Source organism: Xiphophorus hellerii, chromosome 10 (genome assembly GCF_003331165.1).
Source record: "Xiphophorus hellerii strain 12219 chromosome 10, Xiphophorus_hellerii-4.1, whole genome shotgun sequence".
NCBI lineage: Eukaryota > Metazoa > Chordata > Actinopteri > Cyprinodontiformes > Poeciliidae > Xiphophorus > Xiphophorus hellerii.
In genome coordinates, this window is record NC_045681.1 from 8,055,269 (window position 1) to 8,075,308 (window position 20,040).

General features: G+C 35.9%; 1 protein-coding gene across 4 annotated transcripts in view; it reads right to left on the reverse strand.

Annotated features, from left to right (window-relative positions):
- star2 (steroidogenic acute regulatory protein 2) overlaps positions 1-20,040 on the reverse strand; it is a 25,311-nt gene continuing 5,271 nt past the window's right edge. For 2 of the 4 annotated variants that reach the window (XM_032574311.1, XM_032574313.1), the window contains exons 2-8: positions 3,938-4,209; positions 3,750-3,842; positions 3,552-3,676; positions 3,275-3,433; positions 2,546-2,730; positions 1,030-1,123; positions 1-418 (exon numbers count right to left, since the gene is read on the reverse strand). In XM_032574311.1, coding sequence (XP_032430202.1) covers positions 326-418; positions 1,030-1,123; positions 2,546-2,730; positions 3,275-3,433; positions 3,552-3,676; positions 3,750-3,842; positions 3,938-4,001 — 813 coding nt within the window. In that variant the 5' untranslated portion in view covers positions 4,002-4,209 and the 3' untranslated portion in view covers positions 1-325. Of the gene's footprint in view, positions 419-1,029; positions 1,124-2,545; positions 2,731-3,274; positions 3,434-3,551; positions 3,677-3,749; positions 3,843-3,937; positions 4,210-17,460; positions 17,537-17,583; positions 17,842-20,040 lie in introns of those variants that run through there. The other 2 variants (XM_032574312.1, XM_032574314.1) reach the window with 2 other exon arrangements.

Consider the following 20,040-nt stretch of genomic DNA (forward strand, 5'->3'; position numbering starts at 1 on the left):
TACACGCGCATTTAAGCACTTTATTAATTCTATCCAGTCATTTGCAGGGTGTCATGTATCAAGAGACAAGTTGTGGCTCTTAAACAGGAAAACTTTGAGAGGTTTAAGTGGCACAATTTGACATTTATTCCTATTATAATCCAGCTTCCATCCCCCAAGCTGGTTCTCCCTTCTGCTCGCTGTTCTTCAAGGAGGTCATATCATCCAGGCAGCATTTCGTTTCAACAGGGTAGCGTTTTGCCATCCAGGCAGTCTGTCACTATGCCCCCACCTTCTTTGAACAAGGACAAGGTGCTGCTGCAGTGTGACGGTCATGAGGACTCAGTCATCTCAGACTGAGATGTTTCCGAAGATGTCTTGTGAAATCCAGCTGAGCTCGAGGCAAACCCTGATTGACAATGGACTTAGGCAGCCAGCCCTGAGGAAAAGCGAGAATTAAAGTCTTTATTAGGCTGCCTGAACTTTCTTTTACAAATATCCTCCAATGTTGAAGAAACAAATGAAGTAAGACAGTAATGTTGGGGAATTTAGTTCTTTGCACCACAAAATTTGATGTATTTTGTTTGGATTCTGTGAAAAAGACCAACACAGACAGAGTAGATGTATAGAAATAGATGTAGAGTTTTTAGTTTGTTCAGATAATCTTCTAGTAGCTTTGGCTACAGGGTTAAGACTCAGTATTCTTGTGGGAAGTTCAACCTTCATCTCAGTCTCAAGACTTTTGCAGCTTTTACTTTTTTTCAGTATTGTCTTATATGTAGCTCAAGCTGTCTTCACATCAACTCGGACCATTTTTCCAAAATTATTGTTCCCAAACTCTGATTATATTGGGATGCTTTGTTCAAGCAGTTTCTGTTCCTAAGTACATAGTACTTTGCATCCAAATTGAAATAATTTCTTTTGGCATCATAACTATCTTCATTTGGCATTAATCTTGGCACTCTTTTGTGTTGTGCTTAATTAATAGTCATTCATAGAACAAAAGCTACAAATGAAAGTTTTATTACATGAAAAATCTCATTAGTTCACCTTTACATCCATGTTGAGGAGCCATGTAAAGCTGCTTTTTGTTGAGTCCTCATCCAGAGCTTTAATAACGATGCAGGTTGGCCCATCCTCAGCTCTGTGTTAGAATAATAATAAGATGATAAAAAAGCTATGAACATTACAGTTCAATAAAAGGCTAATTATGACTTATATAATGCATGTCATGCACCCTGCATCACATTCTTTTAACTTCCCTATGTAAAAAGCCAAAAGGCGGTTAAAGTCAGTTTGATTTCTCTTGCAAACACATTTTAACAGCAGGGCAGCATTTAAATTGGGTTTGTGTCCACACAAATTGCCTATAGTAACATTCTTGTTAGCCTCAACCACACCTTATCTTTAGTTCAAACAAAATCAGTTATTTCCATGAATATAAAATAAAAACAAGAAAGATTATACCGACCGAATATCACTATGATGAAATACCTACCTAGTTAACTACTAGTGTAGTTAATATATTTATGTGCTTACTAGTTACCTAAAATCTGCACTCCTCGCATCCGAAAAAGATTAAAAGTAAAAAATCTAAATATTTGACTTTTCCTCTTGTCTTGGATTATCATTACATCTGTTTGATGTGTCATTTCCATTTCATAACCTTAACTGATCATCTTTAATAAAACACTTTTTCCAAACACAGAGATCAAAAAATTGTATGCACTTAATATGGATTTTACTTGTTCAACAAACATATTAAGACTCTTATGAATGTGAAGTGAAATGGATGATTTCAATATTTTTCACAAACAAGAATCTAAACTATGTCATGGATTTGTAATTAGGCTCATCTACTCTGATCCATGATAAATCAATACCTTGTAGAACCACAATATTCTGCAGTTAGCAGAGACTAAATGGGATATGTTTACACTTTGACTGGATCATTTTAATGTAATTTCATGTAATGCTTAAGCTCATTATCCTGTTGAAAGGGGAACCTCCATCACAGTGTCAAGTGTTTTACAGCCTCTAGAAGTTGTTCATCCAGAAGCATGGTACCTGTTTAAAAGTGGTAATGGTGTTAATTTCTGCCACACATACCATTTTGCAGGTAAAACAAAATGTGTCATTCTGATCTCATCTTTCTAGAGAACTGTCTTCAACATGTTTGCTTTCATTTAGAGGTGTCCGAGTAAAAGAAGCTGAATATGCAGAAAAAATACTCATAAATAATTTTCTTTCACCTATAGACTATGCATATGTTGTTATTTATTCTAAACAGTAAAATCATTTAGTAAATTTGAATACTTTTGCAAGGCATTGTATCTCTCACATTAGTGGATTTTGCTCACATGTTTCAGATTTTTTCTTTTGGACAAGTTTAAATGTCAGAGCTAATCAAAGCAGATGTTTTTTGTTGTAATCTCAGCACATGGAGAACTGGGAGTAACACTACTGACTTTCCATACAATTACATGAATGGTTTAATGGAGCAATTCAGAAAATTTCAACACTAAATGATAAATGGGTTTTGGAGTTTGGCTTGATTACAACATACCTCACAAATCCAGCCTGAGGTGGGAATGACTCCAGCTGAATTGCTGCTCCTGCTAGATAAAGGCAGGATTTTTCTTTGCAGCTGTGTCTGACGCTGAGGAAATCCCTTTGTCCAATAAGATTCCCTGCTGTCTCAGCTGAAACTTCGTGAGTTACGACTGTTTCAGGTCCAGCTCGCTTTAAAACCTACAACCCAAAAAACACGCATTAAAACCACATCAGGCTTTCAATAATAGTTTTGTATGTTTCATAATCCACAAAACTCAAAAAAGACATGAATATGAGCAATAAGCTGAAACAAGCAAAAAGGTAATCTTAAAACAACTGAACTATTCTAGTAATTTAGTTCAAAACGTGAATAGTTATGTAATTCCTAAAGAAGCTATCTGTTCACATAGTGCTGTGGCCCAGCATATTAAGAGAAAGTTGAATGGAAAGCAAAAAAATGTGGTAGAAAATATTCATAAGTGATAAGGATAACCACAACAATGAGAGCAATGTAAAATAAAGTCCATTTAAAAGTTTTGGGGAGTTTCACATGACATGGACAGCAGCTGGAGTCAGTGCTTCAAGTTTCAGTTTTAACTCTTACTTCCCCCCCATAATAGAAAAACAGAAATCTCCAGTAAGTTTACCCTGTGGAACTTTTTCAAGTCTGACATCTGCAACTTATAAAACATTTATTGTCAGCTACAGGTTTTCACAGGGTATTTAATGATATTGAGCTCACTTTGATTCGCTGTACGCTCGGGTTCCACTCGTTTATGTTCTCAACTCTGACAAACAGGAGGTCATAGAGGTCATCCAAGCTGGCTTCCAATACCGTCTCCAGCCTGAAGACCTTCCCAGCTCCCGGTATCACTTTGCTACAGATCACGTCACCATTGTTCTAAACAAGATGAAACATTATTCAACTTTTACATTTATGTAGGAGAGACTAAAATGAGTTAATTTGACAATAAGGAAACATTTTAAGACACAAAAGAAAGTTGGTACATAGATGTTACCTCTTGAATTTCCAGCTTCCATCCCTCTCTGTCCTCCAACATGCTGACAGCTTTCCTCAGTGCTTCCTTGCCATGTTGTATGTAAAACAGCTGATCTTCACTCACTGCCACTTCTGTTTTGGGCTCTGCAAGCAACTTGGATGAGTAAAACGTCATAGTAAAACATTAAGTAGTAGTAACAAACCTATGTTTCAATACCAGCAAGTTTTCCGATGTGATGTTTGATCTGCGCCCAAGGCTTCATTTGTGTGATCTCCTTGCTTATCACTGCTACTGCTGTGCGTTGAAGCCCTGCAAGTTAGAATGGGAGGAAGAGCGATCAGAACGTACAGCATCTGAATGGAATACAGGGAAGCTGTTTGTTTTCTAATCCCTCTTTGCTTTACCTGACATGCTCCTAAGGTGTGGGTAGGATATTCCACAGCAGAGCTTCACCACAGCAGGCAGCATGTTGTCTGTCTTTGCCAGAGACAGCAAAGTATCAAAGAAGTTTCTCACGTCTTTATACAGCTTTCGAAGGACACTCCGAAGAGATAAGGGCCGGAGAAAAAAAAGATAGAACTTGTTCTGGATTCAGTCCTGAAGGCCGTGCTTGACATGAGGTTTTTTTTTCCCCTTAACCAAAACAGATGATTGAACTCAAGGTAGGAAGGAAAGGCTGCACAAAAGACACAATAGGAAAACTGGTTTTAGCAAGAAACATGGATCATGGATAATTAAGTAAAGGTTTCCAGAGGCTTTAGGTGAGAAATAAAAACTAATTAGATGTAAAAAAAAAAACAAACAAAAAAAACTACTTCAAATAACAGAGCTGTTACTATAAATTCTGCGTTATAATAGCATTACAAATTGATATAATAAACCATGGCATTTTTTGTAGTTATTATTGGTTGGGTAATTATTTATCAATAATAATGTATAATTCTATTATAGTGGCTAACTTAATTCTGTGTCAGTGCTATTTGCTGAAAAGTTTGGGAACACTATGTTTGAGGAAAAACTGCTAACAGATGTAGAAACCATACAGTACTTTTTGGAATTTTCCCCAATGCTTAATTCCACTTTAGTTTTAATTATTTAACTTACTTACATTTTGCTTGAATATTGAATGATTTACCTCACAGAAATTCCCTAGTTTCAGCTCATTCTTCTTTCGTCAAGACCTTTTGTCTTGAGTTTCATTTGCACAGTTTCTGTGTCCTGTGTGTGCATGTGTGTATAACACTGCTCTTTGTGTGAAACATTTGATAAAGAGCCCAGAGGAGCCCTGTGATCTCAAAGCTGCCTTGCAGAGTCGCTGCTCACAGAGCGCCAGAAACCAGCTTCCCCTTATCACCAAGAGCCAACAGGTGTCCTTGTTAGAAGGATTCCTGACGTAAATGATAAACTTCACCTGCTGACAAGGCAATGTGGGTATTTAATTTGTTTCTGATGTACAAGGTTCATAACACAGTCAGAATAAACGAACAAAATTAATGAGGAAAAAGTTGAAGTCTTGGTAAACGAACAACATATTGGCAGCATAGTGACTTAGAACGATTAAAATGTAAAGTGGACTTGTACTTCAGCAAAAGAATAATGGATGCATTTAGTTCCCACGGATAATCACCTGTCTTCATTTGCCCTATGCAGTGCAAAAGGCATAGGGATGCATCTTGCAAGATGTGATGTCTATACAAGATGTGATGTTATGTAACATGTCAAAACTAGATTCATTCAGTGTTTTTCCATGGGGATGCAACTGACCACAGACATTGCCAAACCCATTTTATTAGAACCTGTCCACCTTTATGTGTCTTCTGTGCTCTAGTAAAATTTCTGATTAAATTTCAAAGTCTTGTGACCATTAACATCACAACAGTAGAAGGGACACAAGTTCATTGAGAAATCAGAATGCATAAAAAAAATGTATTAAAAAAATGTTGTCTAGAGTCAGAGCTCAAGTGTTCCTATTGGCCATTGATGCACTTGGGGATCTGATTGCCAAACTTGGGGTTTGGCTGCAACAGATTATAGGAGCAACTTTAGAGACCTCTGTCCAGAAGAGGGCAGTCCTTGTAACAGCTAAGATTCTGTGCAGACCACAAACCCCAACTCCAGGACTCAAGCCTGAAATGAAACTGTCTGAGTGAATGGGGCAAGTATATGTAATCTCTCCTGCAGAAGACAAAGCACACAAGATTATGTGGCCACCCGTGTACTTCACACTGTAGATAGTGTTCTCAGGTTTGCGAGCTTCTTCCTTTTTCTTCTAAATGCAAAGATGATCATTAGGCCTTAAAGCTTAAATTTTAGCATCATCAAATTAAGTTAATTCTCCCAGTGAATTTACAAACTATGATGTTCCTTTTGATGGTACTTCTGGGAAAATGGTTTCTTCCTCACTGAGCAGCATTTCAGCCCATACCGATATATAGTTTTTACTGTATACCGGTATACATACCGGTATACCGGAATGAAGAAAGCAATCAATTTGCTTTTTCAAATTGATTGATAACAGAAAAGACATTCATAAACACAAATAAAAAAATACAAAAATAATAAATAAATAAATATATATATATATATATATATATATATATCAACTATATATAGCAACTCAAAAATTGTGGGCTATTTTATCCGAAGCTATTTTGATTTAATGACTGTGAAAAAATTATTTAAATATCTGGTCTATCTGTACGGTTCAATAATTGTAGTGCATTTCGAATAGGAGGTTATGTTACTTAGTTTTAATCAGGTAGTGAATCAAAGCAGCATCAAACAATGCAACGACCCAGATTGCAGACTGTCTTCATTTGGTTGAGAGGCTGAATTTTGTGTGCTGTTGCTGCAATTTGTAGCTCAGTTCATAAAAATGCTCCTACAGTCTAAAATAAACCAAAGCCACTCACATATTAAGATACTGTAATCTACAAACCATTGAGATTTAAAGATCACTCGTGTTAGAAATGAGGGTAAAATTAAAAAATGGGTTTCTAATTGAATTTTCATTTTCTAGGAATTCCACAATGAGCATGAACCTGCTCATCTCTTTATCTAGTTGCATAAGCAACAAGATATGATTGCCTTAATTAAATAAGTGCAGCCAGTAAAGCAAATTAAAGAAAAAGAATGTGATAAATTCAGAAAAGTAGTGCAGACAAACTGTGGACATACTAGCTATAAATCCAAAAAGCTACTCCGCCTCTTGGATATTTGCGATGTCAAGTGATAATTGTTTTCTGTTTCTGTATTTTGTATCTGTTGGACTTGCTTGTTGTGTTCCATCCCACAGATGCGACTCTCTCGTATTTTGGTTATGTGCTGGAACATGTTTCCCTCCTTCTGCTCCACTGTCCTGACTGTTAACATAGTGGGGATGTTTATTTAGTCTAAATTTTTATTTAGGTAAGAGGTATGTGTGGAAAAAGCTGCCAAATTAATGTTCATATCTTGAAACAGAACAGTAAGGAAATGGTCAGTACTATGCAGTGTCTTGCAGAATAATTCTTACTCTTGTTAAATTACAACCGCAGGTGTTGTGTGGTTGTTGTGATCAAACATTAAAAATGCAAAGTGGTATATATTTGTGGAATGTAAGAAAATTGGTAGAGAGCTTCCAAAGATTTTTTTCTTAAAACTTTGGCTTACATTTCAATTTCAACCCTCTTTTGTTTAGTTCTTTATTAAAAAGCAGCACTTAGCACCTAAGGAAGTCCCCTAATCTGTAAGCAAAGTCCATTCAGGGTGTCATTTCAATACCGTATAAATACAGCTGTTCTGTGAAGGCCACAAAAATTTGTTAGGTAATATTAGTGAACAAACAGCAACATGAAGTAAAATTAACATACCGGACATGTTAGAAATAAAGATATGGAGAATCTCAAAGTCAATGTGATTTTGGGATGAGACCAAATTTAACGTTTGGACTTAATGCAAACCAGAACACACTATGCCCACATTGAAACATGGTGGTGGCATCATCATGCCATGGGTTGCCGTTCATCAGCAAAAAGGTTGGTCAAAGTTGATAGGAAGATTGATGGAACTAAATAAAGGGAATTTATTGCAGGTGTGTGTAGTTGAAATTTCTAGTTTTCATCCACTTAATGACTAAGCACTATTTTTGAAGCAGCACAAACTGAGACTGAGTTGGAAGAGTTACTTTCCCTTTTCTTCTGACAGTACACATATTTCAAAACTGTCCTATCACTATCATGCTCTTATCAAGAATAAGACACCAGTCTCAAGGCCTTTTTAGTCTGAGAGTTAAAACATGCAACTTATTAGCCATAAATTACAATAACCATTTTTTTTTCTCTTTTTATTGGTCTAATCGCCAAGAGTCAGCAGATGAACGTGCTAGAAGGACTCCTGACGTAAATGATCGTAAACTTCACTTGATGACTCGTTAAATTCAAACTAGGATTGCATCATCAAGGAAATTTATTATGGATGCGTTTAGGAATGGCAAAAATGACTTTTGGCACCTCAAATTTTTGCCCTCTGCTTAGATGAGTTTGGAGCCATTAAAGGGATTCTGCATTACAAATTGTGATTCTATTAAGTGATTGTCTCAAAAATTAATAATCCTCACAAAACAAAAAATAAATATTGCTTTCTATGCAAATCATTTTAATGACCAACACAGTCATAGTTGTGGTTTAAATGTTTCCTGTTCATTTATTTGGTTGTGATAATTGCACAATTGCCAAGTCTGATATATCAATCATGTAATATTAAAGAAAAAGAAAAGACTGGATGATGTCTCAAAAAATGTTCAGTGGAAAACAAACACACCAAAAATCTCTGCTTTCAAATTCTCTGACAATTTTTTGCTTGCAATAAGCGCTAAGGTGTTCATTTGCTCTAGATGGACAAGTTTCCTAGCATTTTAAAACCACCAAAATAAAATCAGCGGTGTTCTTGTGGGAACAGGATGGAGCATGGTGACTCAAAACATTAGAGGTAATGTGGGCTTCTTCAGCAAGAAATTATTCACATGCCATGTTTGTCTTAAAAACACTAATGATTCAGCAACTCCTTTTATGTTGTGCACTTACAGACAATACCACTGACAATAGCAGTACTTGTTGTACCTTTAAAAAGAGAGAAATTAACTTGACTTAACATTCCAGCCATTATAAAAGCTCTTAGTTTCAAGAAACATTCCATTATAAAGACAAGGTATGTTATGTGTAAATGATGAATGTTTTTTGTTCTAAGATAGATTTCTGGTAAATTATTTGTTTGTTTCTTTTATACTCACCATTGTTTGTCCCCTTAGATGCTACAGACTGAGCAGGCATATGGGAATGCTGCCCTGCAACTTCCTCTTTAAATTGTAACACTGGGTACAACCAAATGGAGGGGTTTCTTTTTTTGCATTGTGTTGCTTGGGTCCTTTAAAGTAACCTTTAAAGTTGTCGTGTATTAAATGTATTCTTTTGCAGACCATTTAGTTATGCAGATGAGATAGTTGTTTGGTTTGACCTGTTTTCGCATGGTATAGCTTAATGATGTGCAGGTGTGTTGCCAGTTCTGTATAAAACCAGTAAGATTTTGACCACTTGAGATGGATGAGTAAAATCCGCAAGAAGAACTTAGAACTGGTAGCTGATGCTGCTTTCCTATCATCTTTTGTGACCCTTTGATGACACTACTTCACAATCACTACTTATTTTGCACGCACAAAACTCTTTCATCCCTCTAATAGGAAAAAAACCCTTCTCTGAAGTATTGCCATGGCAGCTGCCCAGATGTATTGATGTATTCATTTATTATCAACAAAATCCAAGCAACTCTTTTCTTGTCAGAGAGGCTTCTCTTTAAAATACTTAAAGGAAGATGTTTTACATATTACCAGCTTCTGAGTTTTTGCAAGTTAGACTGAAACTTATGATTTGGCAGAAGCAGTAAACCATGAACCATTAGCTGACATTACACAGGCTCTCTTTTTTAATGTATTTTCCCTTTTTTAGTTTCTGTGATCATTCTTTTTTCTAGATTTTATATGATGTATGATGACTCGTCAAATGTTTTTAGCAATTTTGAGGCAAAAATGCTTTGCTTCTGCAGTCATTTTTTGATTATTCCATTTTTATTGCATTTTACAGATGAATATGAACGTTTGAATGAAAGGCACATAAACACCTTTGTAAAATAGATTTTGTTGAAACCGGGCTCTTGCTGCTGTTGGAACTCAGACATGAAGGACTGAACTACATACAGTGAACAAAGAGATTTATATAAAAACTATTAATCCCAAAATACACTGCATTGCCCAATTTTAGTCAATTTTAATGAATGGTTAAGAATTGATTAAAGGTATGAGTTCACCTGAAAGACAGCTGATCTGACAAACTCAAAATCAGAAGAAACATATTCAGCAGGCATAAATAAATGCTTACTGAGAAGCTGTGTCTACAGCAAACAAAAAATATATCTAAAGATTTAAGTTAACTACAAAACAGAGCTAATTTAAATCTCCCTGATTATATGGGTTTCTATATGAATTACGTAGGAATTATATGTGTATATTTTTCCAGTCAGAAGTTTGAATACCCTCATCATTTATTAATTTGGGGCTTCTGATGGTTTATTAATAAAAAAAATTATTAAGTCTTTTTTCTTGACATTGAATGATTATACCACAACCTCTATGGATTTTAAAAAACAAGAAGTGAATGCAGCAATTTCAACTTATGGAGGATTTTCTCAAATTGATACAGGATCAATTTACAACTTCTCTCACATATTTGGTTAAATGTCCCTAAGTGATATATTGCAAACATCATAACTCAGTAAGACTAAAAAATCTCATGCAAGGACCAGCAAAAGGGTGACCTTGTGTACACAGTCAAATTCAGGCAGAAAACTAAACAATTGCTTGGAAGACTAATGGCATAGACCTTTAATAAAGTTCCACTTGGAACAATTCCCAGAGCTTAACATCCCTCTGATGTATCCATTTCCAAACCAGTATTCATGTGCGCTTAGAATCAAAGTCAAGGTGCGACACCCACTCCGATCCAAGCTCAACTGCTGATTTGAGGTGAAGTTCAAGGATTTGGAGGTGGTCCTTCTCCTTGATCTTTCCACCCACTTCCAAAGTGAGTGGGAAAATCAAGAACTTAAATGTGCTGATTGTTACACAGGGCTTTCTTTCTTTCTTTCTTTCTCTCTTTCTTTTTTTCTTTCTTCCTTTCTTTCTTGTTTTCTTTCTTTCTTCCTTTCATCTTAGTTTGACTGAATCTGATGTTTTGGCAAAAATGGATTTTTACAACATAATTATTCAAAATAAACATCAAGGCAGGCTTGCAGCCATTAGAACATAATAAATTCATTCTTATGCAGACAATTCTCCTTTAAAAAACATCACAAAAGTTGTTTGTTGTATATATATTCAACAACAGAATAAGGAACTTTCAAATGTACCCTTAAAAGCCCAAACTTAATTTCTCAATCATAGCTATGATGACTCTATGTGAACTTCTGACTGCAGCTATTCTTCTCTATATGGGATTGCAGTAAGAAGGTAATTCATGTGTTTACAGAACCAATACCAAGTTTTGGTAATAGTATGGTAATAATTTATATATTCTCCATCAGTTGGACTGTAGAATCCTACGGTTGATCATAACCTCCTGCATGAACTTCAAGCACTTCGGTGCTTCCAATTCTTTCTGCAAAACAAACATCAATTTAAATTCAAAGAAACCAATCAAACACCAGCCAAAGCAGCACTCGTTCAATTTAAAAAAACACATGGGAAATTACTGAATTACTGTAAAAATGTGACAAACATGCAGTGCTTTGTTTCAGTCAGAATACTCTTTTTCTTTCTTTTTCTTGTTTTAGTTAGCTCCACAAATAAAAGAGGGTTCTTTCAGATGTTGAAATAACTTCTGCATCCAATATAGCCCAAAATACACAAAAGCTCAAGATGTAACCTGGAATGTTCTTGTGCTGAAAATCAAACCATGCTACATGCAGTTATTGGCAATTGTTGGTTCCAATGGTTACACAACTAGTCATTAGATTCAGAGCGTTACTATTCACATAGAGTCAGGTTGGTTTGGGTTGAAATAAAATTTTTTGAAAACTTTTGTTTGTCTGATATTAAAATTGTGTTTGAATATTTGAAACTTCTAAGAGTGACAAAAAAAGCTCTGGCTGAAGAAGACTGTATGGGTGGCAAATATCTTTTACACAGTACACTACAAACTGTAACAATTTTATAAAACACACACATATAATTATTTTCCCTTATTCTTAGTTCCAGTACCTTCTTTAAAGGCTAAATGAGTCTGAAATAGTGTGAAACTGTTCTGTATCAAGTTTAAAAGAGTCTCAAAGAACTTTGAGGGCAAATTTACTGAGAAAGAGTAGTGGGTCAAAAAGGGAGTAGAGGAATTTTAATAACTTGAACATACCCCCTACTCTTCCATAATAAATTCATGCCTGAAGGCAAAAACCCTGGTTAAAATAAGATGTATTACATTATGGAGAGAGCTGTCATTTCATCTAAAGACACGGGTGTCAAAGGAATGAAGGATAGGTGCATTAAAAAAACTTCCCCGAGGCTAAAAAAAGTGAAGGAAAAGATTCTCCAGAACTGTAAATATACAGATATAAAATCTTCCAAAACATGTTGTTAATTACAACCAGTTATTGGGGCCTGCCATGCAAAGCAATGGCAGGAACCTATTACTATTGTCGGAGAGAAACCGCTGGGTGCACACCTACAAATGAGGTATCAAAACGTGCAGAAAATTCACGCCATTGGAGCTATTATTTGTGGTGGGATTTGGGCTTAACGTGGCGACATAATTCGCAAAAAACTACGAAAAAAACCCCATTATAAGTCAATGGGAAAAATCCTAGAAATACCCTATTTTTGAGGATTTTCTGTGTCGTCACAAATTCACCTAGAAATGCCATTCAAATTTCATTTTGTAGATACGTCTGTGATCTCTTCGAAAGTGAAGACGGCTCGTCGATACCAGTTACGGTTTGTCCACAATTTGCCTCTAAGCGACCCAAAGTTTCTCATTTTTCCTAAAGTTACAGTGCGTCTCTGGCTGCTTAGAGTGAGAGATGAAGACAACTTTTTCAGCCCAAATCATTTTTGAAATCGCCATCACGCCCACAAATATCGCACGATTAGTATCAAAATCGGTCCTGACATTGATACGCCTGTCTGCTCCGGTAAAATGTTTTCGAAATTTATCTAGACCGTACGGTTTTCTGTCACGGTGCTTCAGAGCAAAGTCATGCGACAGGATTTTCTGAGGCTGTCTGAGGCTCTCTCCCATGTATTTGAATAGAATTTCAGATCTGGGCACAACATTTCTTTCTCTCATCGCTGTAAATGCTCTGAGTGAGGTACAGATATGAATCTCGGGACTATCGCAGAAGACACATTGACCTCTCATACGCTTTAAACGCTTTTCGAATATGTATTACGGTTCCCCAACAGGAAGGATTTGTTTCCAATGCTTTTTGTCAGTAAAACGTGTTTGCTCAAACACACAATTGTGTGTTTGACAGCTCAGAGCTCAGAGCTCACACCCTGCTGAGACCATTATTTGCCATAGCAACGGATCTCAAGAGGCTATTGGCTGCTGGTTTGGACTACAAATACGCATCGCTGTAGTTCTATCTATAGTGGACCGCTCAGTTGAAACAGATCAGGACTGAACTGGCCTTTAGAACTAATTGCTGCTATGGGCTGTATATAACTGATTTAACTCAGTAACTGTTACACATGGTATTAGTTTGGCCCTTTGAAATGAAGCATACTGAAAATTTCAAAATAAAAGCCTTGAATATTTTTACATCATGTAATTGCTCTTTTTGGCTTTATTTGACTTTTTCATGCAAAGCACTGTTACACATGGGATTCGTTCGGAACTTTGAAATTAAGCATACTGAAAATTTCAAAATAAAAGCCTTGAATATTTTTACATCAACTACTTGCGTTTTCAGCATTATATAACTGATTTAACCCAATGACTATTACACATGGGATTAAAATAGACTGTTTTGCATGAGCAGCAGATAGATCCTCTATTGCACATGTGTCAAACTCAAGGCCCGCGGGCCACATGTGGCCGGCTACGTCATTTTATGTGGCCCTCTCCCCCCTACCACCGTTTTACAGCCCCATTGATTGACTTAAAATAGGTTTTGAGCACGAATTGACTACAAACTACATATCCCATAATGCCTTCCGATTCTTACCAACCAACATTACGGCTTCTCGCCACTAGAGTGCAGCAGAGTCACCTCAAGCTGATTATTAATTTTCCCAGCGAATAAAACTGAAACATCGAGAAGCTAACAAGCTAAAGAGCGAAGTCCCGTGATGTTTCAATCGAGGACTTTTACCGTCTACTGCCCCCTGATTTGATGCCACAGCTTCGACTCCATGCAGCTCGTGCTTTGTCCACGTTTGGAAGCACCTATCTGTGCGAACAGATGTTTTCAATAATGACTTTAAACAAGGCCAAGCACAGATCGCGCATTACTGACGAAAACCTACACGCCGTTTTGCGGATTGCCACAGAATAGAACTCAAACCAGACATGGACGAACTGACCAGGGGAAAACGGTGCCTGACATCCGGCCAGAAAACATTGGTAAGCACGAACAAACTACATTTAAATAGAATGAATGTAAAACCAAAACTCAGTATACTGGAATATGCATATAGTTTATTGATTTTGCTTGTGTTTTGTTTATTTACAGAACACAACACAATGAGGATGTGTGTGAGTTGGTGACAGGGTGAAGAGGGATCAGCGTTGTGTTCAAGGACAGTTCGTTGCGTAATAAATAACGAAAAAGTTTTGTGAATGAAGTTGAGAGTTAATATCAAAACTTGTTTTTTATTATTTGTCTGCTTATCTTCAAAGCAGACAAAGAATAATTTTCCCAGCGAATAAAACTGAAACATCGACAAGCTAACGAGCTAAAGAGCGAAGTTTAGCTGAGCAGTTTAAAAATACTGAGCATATTTTTAAACTGCTCAGTTTAAAAATACTGTAATTTTTAAACTGAGCAGTAATTTTACATCCATGCAAACTCAAATGTAATATTTAAAACTTGAATACATAAAATCAGTTATTTAACAATACGAGGTGTTGTTTAAAAATAAAAAAGATAGCAATTTCTTTTTATTGCAGAGACATTAGATTCTTAAATTTATGGTATTCTTTAAATGTTGTAATTTTGGTTCATTGTAAACTTTACCTGTAAAAAGTTTGTAGAAATCTTTAACATAAGGTCAATATATATTTTTAAACTGTAATATGTTGTGTGTGTGTGCGTTATTGAAAATTTATATTTGTGACAATCATTAGGTAAATGCTAATGAACTGCCTTCCTGCAGTTTATGAGCATTGAACTGTTACTAAACAGTTCAATGCAAGGTTCATTAGCGTTAGCATTTTAGCTTCAATAAGCTATTAGCTATTTATTTTACTTTTTAGCAATGTTTAGTATACTGAATGGAGTAAATCAATTACAGAAAATATCCTAGTGATTTCCCACATACTGATGAAAGCAATGACGCTAACATTAGCGTTTCTGCTGATTTTAGCTGATATACTTACTTTATAATACTGAATGGTGCACGTCCGCCTCACTTAACGTTCTTGCGATTCTCCGCGTGCCACTGATTACGTTGCGGCGTTCTTTAGCGTCGACGCCGATTTGTAGCGTGACGACGCCGGGCCCATGCCCGACGGGCGCGCCTTGGCAGGCCCCGGCTAAATTTCTTCCGAAATTTTCTAGTTTACCTGATTGTAATTAACTGGTTGTAATTAACCAGTTGAAGTTGATTTTCTTGGTGTGAACAAATAAATGAATCATGTTAATATATTAGCTTTAAAACTAGTGATAAAATGCAAGTCATCAACTTGACCTGGACGGACTAACACAAAGTTAGTCCGTCCCAAAAACCCAACAAAAACCCCAAAAAATCCTCAAGAGACATCAATACTTTTGCAATACTTTTGCAAGATGCTGTATTTTTAGTCTGGATTGGCACATGAGTTGTTTAGGTATTAGTGACAAAGATGTTTTTTTGTGACAAGCCTAGAAGAAGGAGTTTGTAGTGATACAGCAGAGTGATAATTTTACCTGTTTGTCCTGAAAGTAGTAGGTACTGCTGCAGTGCAGACTCAGAGTCTGCCTGCAGGATCTAATAAAGTAGCTCTAAAACCTGATAATGTAAAAGCAGATATCACCACATTATTCTGCAAACCACATACATCAAGGAGTTTCTCAAACTTATTGGTGACAGACAGAGTTGTGCTACAGGGTATAAAGTGATGTATAGCTTAAACCTTTGCATCCTATTTCTGGGACATCTGAGCTTTACTTTTGATCTACTTTCTCCTAGTAAAAAAAAAGTATATGGTTGTGGCAGTATTAACCTCTACACTCTTCTAAAGGTCTACTTTAGACATAAATGGAGAAATGAAGGATCGGTTGAGTTGTGATTCACCATGAATTCTTGATTACGGAGTGGTTGAGGATACTTCTTCTGCTTATAAAGTGATTTGTGTTGCAAAAAAGTGATGGATGGAGGAATGATTCTTCCGGTTTCAGCTGAATATTGAGTCTTTTGTAGGATGTGTTTGTTAAAGGGTTTACGTTGGAATACGTTTTAAAAGTGTTCTAATTTAGTTAGCAACTAAATCATGTAAAACAGCAAACAAGTACACTTTTGGCTGTGTGCGAATTTCCATACTTCATAAATATGTTATCAGTATGTCTGGAGTACCATCATACGCCAGACATTCATTACCAAGAACTACTTCTAAATTCAGTCCCCGCAAGATTCAGTCATGTTCAAAGAGGACCCAACAGTCCCAACACAATCTGTTTCAAATTCATTCATCATATTTTTTCATGTATAAGGTCATTAGACATTTGCATACTTCCTTAATTACTGTTGTATGATTATCTCATGTTTTCTTTGTTTACTTCAACTGTAATTTAAATTGGCCAATTTAATAATTAATTAATGATTAATCTTATTCAGATATTTCTCTATTTTAGTTCTCAGAAATCAGTAATGTTTCATTTTGATAGAATAAACTACAATATTGGTGTTCCTCTCAATAAAATTATGATTCCCAGACCAAAGACAACAACACTAATTTTATTTTAGCTCCACTTTTCAGAAAGTTGGTTAAAGAGGAGAGTTAGAAATGGTGCAATAGATTAAACTGCTGTCATTCCTCTGATCATCCGTGTTGCACCTAAAAACACACAGCAGGCTCCACTCTTTGCCTGCAGCAGTACCAAGTTACATAAGAAATCTCAAAGTGATCAATAGTGGGGAATGGGAAATACTGCATCTCTTTTCCTCACAAAGAAGCTAAAGATTGTGCTCAAAGTTTCACAATTTACAGAGCACCCGCACCTAAATGGACCGCCATTTTTTGAGACCAGGAAGGGCTCTCATTGTTCATATTTGTCAAGGTAGCTGAGTTCAAAATTCTCTGAACAATTAATGCCACTCATGAACACCTATATATACAGTTCCAGCTCCAACTTGTTCTACATGCATTTTTCTTTCCTTCTGATGAGCCAGTTTTGAGTTGTGCTTAAGATCACTCTAATTTTACCTTTTCATCTGCTGTCAGGTTGAATAACGGAAGGCACTGCTCATGTTATTTTTCTTTAAGCTGCAGGGCGTCTTCAAAGACTTTCAGGTGAGTAGGTGGATATTTCCATATGCCAAAGAAAAATGTTTTTTCTTTGACGTGAATTTTACTGTAAAAGTTACAAAAGTGGCCAAATTTGTATTATATCATGTTATTAAACTTCAGACCTATTCCACATCCCTACAAACACTTTCACTATAAATATGTTTTTGTTGCTCTTTTAGGGGTTGAAAAGACAGACTAACATTTGCAGCAAGGTCTCTGAGTTCATCCCTCCAGGCCTCTATCCCTGAAAAATAAGAGAAAAAAAATGAGAATGAAGCCTTAGAAAAGTAATGAGAAAATAGAATTGCATGTGTGCCACCAACATATCAGATTTGTTTTTGTTTCCAAAGGCTTCATGAAGATTTGAAGCAAATGGGAAAGCCGCTGACTCTGGCGCTTTTTGGAAGACCTGGTTCTTGAGAAGTGGATGAAGAAATAATGATGAGATGACATTTCTAACCATGAAAATAGGCCTGCCATTGAGTCCTAGTTAAAACATACAAAATAGTTATTTCACTAACATTCTTGGACGGTATAGTTAACAGAACAGAAATGTGAGCATTTCCACAAATATAAAGGTTTTCTGATTGCTTTGGGTTTGCAGTCATTTAAACCCCATTGATATGGAATTAAGTATTATTATACAAACAAGACATAATTTCTGCTTTCAGAAAAAGACAGTACAGGAAAATGTTTAAACTGTGAGTGTAAGTAGGTTAGGAATAAAAGGCAGCACAGCACAGCAAGATTGAATTCAAGAAAGAGTACCATTACTTTGCTTAAGTAAGCATAGAAGTATGCATATATAAGACTAAGATGAAAGTAATCGTCCCAAAAATAAAAAAAACAGAAAAATGCTCAAGTCGGAGTAAGATTATTTGGAAAAAACGTACTTAAGTGCTGAGGAACTGTTCTTCTTCTTCTTCTTCTGCTCCTCCTTCTTTCACTGTACATTCTGCACTAAATCAACAATATTCAATCTCATTTTAATATTACTAAGATTCTGAACCAACTGATTTCTTAACATGTTGAATTGTTCAAAATAACATGCTTTAGCATCCCATCTTCCCCACAATCACATTTCCCAGTCTGATGCTTCCCTATTAGAAATAATATTCTATTCAGGACAGAATATTCAATTCTAAGTCATGAACTAATTTTCTCTTCTCTCCTGTTCATTTCTGTTCTTCTCATTTCTCCAATTTTCCTCTGGATTTCGTAAAATCACCGTACTTCCCTTTCTTTCTCTCATAACTTTTATCTCCTCTTTTCTGTTTTTTGTGTTCATACTGTGTTACAGTATAACATCAGATTTAATTTGCAGACATTAAATGAGACAAATTCTGGTATTTCAAAGGATAAAAATGAACTAATGAATGGGTCTGAAAGTAAATGAAGAGATCAATTAAAAATAACAAATTCAGGCTGAATAAGCAAACATTCCCAAATCAAATTAGCCTAAAACGTTTGAAACCTACATTTACATTAGGTAGTGTATATATGTTAAAATTAGTGCTTTTCGAAGGTAAATGGTGTCTGATGAGTTCAACTGCTGCTCCTTTTTCCTGTAGTTCCCCCAGAGTTTTGAGTTATGACTGGAAGTTTGGCCTCAAACCAAAAGAAATAAAAATGCTTAAGTAAAGGAATTTTACAAGGTGATGTAACAGAAATAGCAAAAACTTATGCCGATTGATTGCAAATTGCTGCCTCCACATGTTATATAAGGTCCTGAAGACTAAGTCACAGCATAAACCTATACTTATGCTTCCTACCATCAATGACTTTCCAGGAAAATAAGCTCAGATTCTGAAAAAAAAAACAACCTAATTAACTTTATAGCAGTTCTATCTATGCTTTAGAAAGCAGTAGAATCCAGAGGGGGCTTTGTATTGCTTAGGAACCTGATGGGAGCTAAATACTAACACTAGTGTTCTTGCGCATTCTGTTTTATTATTGGAAAGTTCAAATGAAAGTTTAAAAATGTGAAAATTTAAAGATTGATACTGTAAAATACATCTTAAAATCTATTTCTTTCTGCTGGCTGCTTTTCCTCCTTTGATAAACACTTACGATTTTATTAAAAAGAAAGTCTGCATATGTTTTCTCTTAATGAAGGTTATCAACAGAAAGATTGTACAGTCTGAGGGTTGTTCCTATGTCATATAACAAATATGGGCCTAAATTTAACATCGTCTCTCTTTCGCAGCCCAGAAACTGGGTCGTTTTAACCAAACACTAGGACAGAAATTGTGACTAAACTTTAGAGAAGAGACATTATTATTCAAATATCACCATTTTGAACCAGATCAGACTCCACTGAACCTTTTCAGACATTTTAATAAGAAATGATAAGATCGTAAAATTGATTTATTTCATCCCAAACATTACTGATTATGGGTTATGCTTTTCAAACCTAACCTTGCCTTGTGTTACTGCATCAACTCAGTGCTGGACTGGGCCATATTTGACCTAACACTGGTTTATCAAGATTGCCCAAATTTTCAATATGGCCATTTTCAAATTGGGGAAACTCAGATTTTTAACTTAAATATGTCAGCATAATGAAACTATAGCTCAGCTTTCGTTGTTCAGTGCTTTGCTCTTGAAATTTGCACTCGAAAAATAGAAGATGTATCACAGTAATTAGTATTTTACTGTTGGTGGTATGTCTATTCTGCACACTCAATCTGTGCCTTGTTGTTCTTCAAACCTTCTGCTTCCATGGAGACCAACACAAGCTCAGATACAAATACTCAAAGAAAAATCTAAAGAGAGCAGCT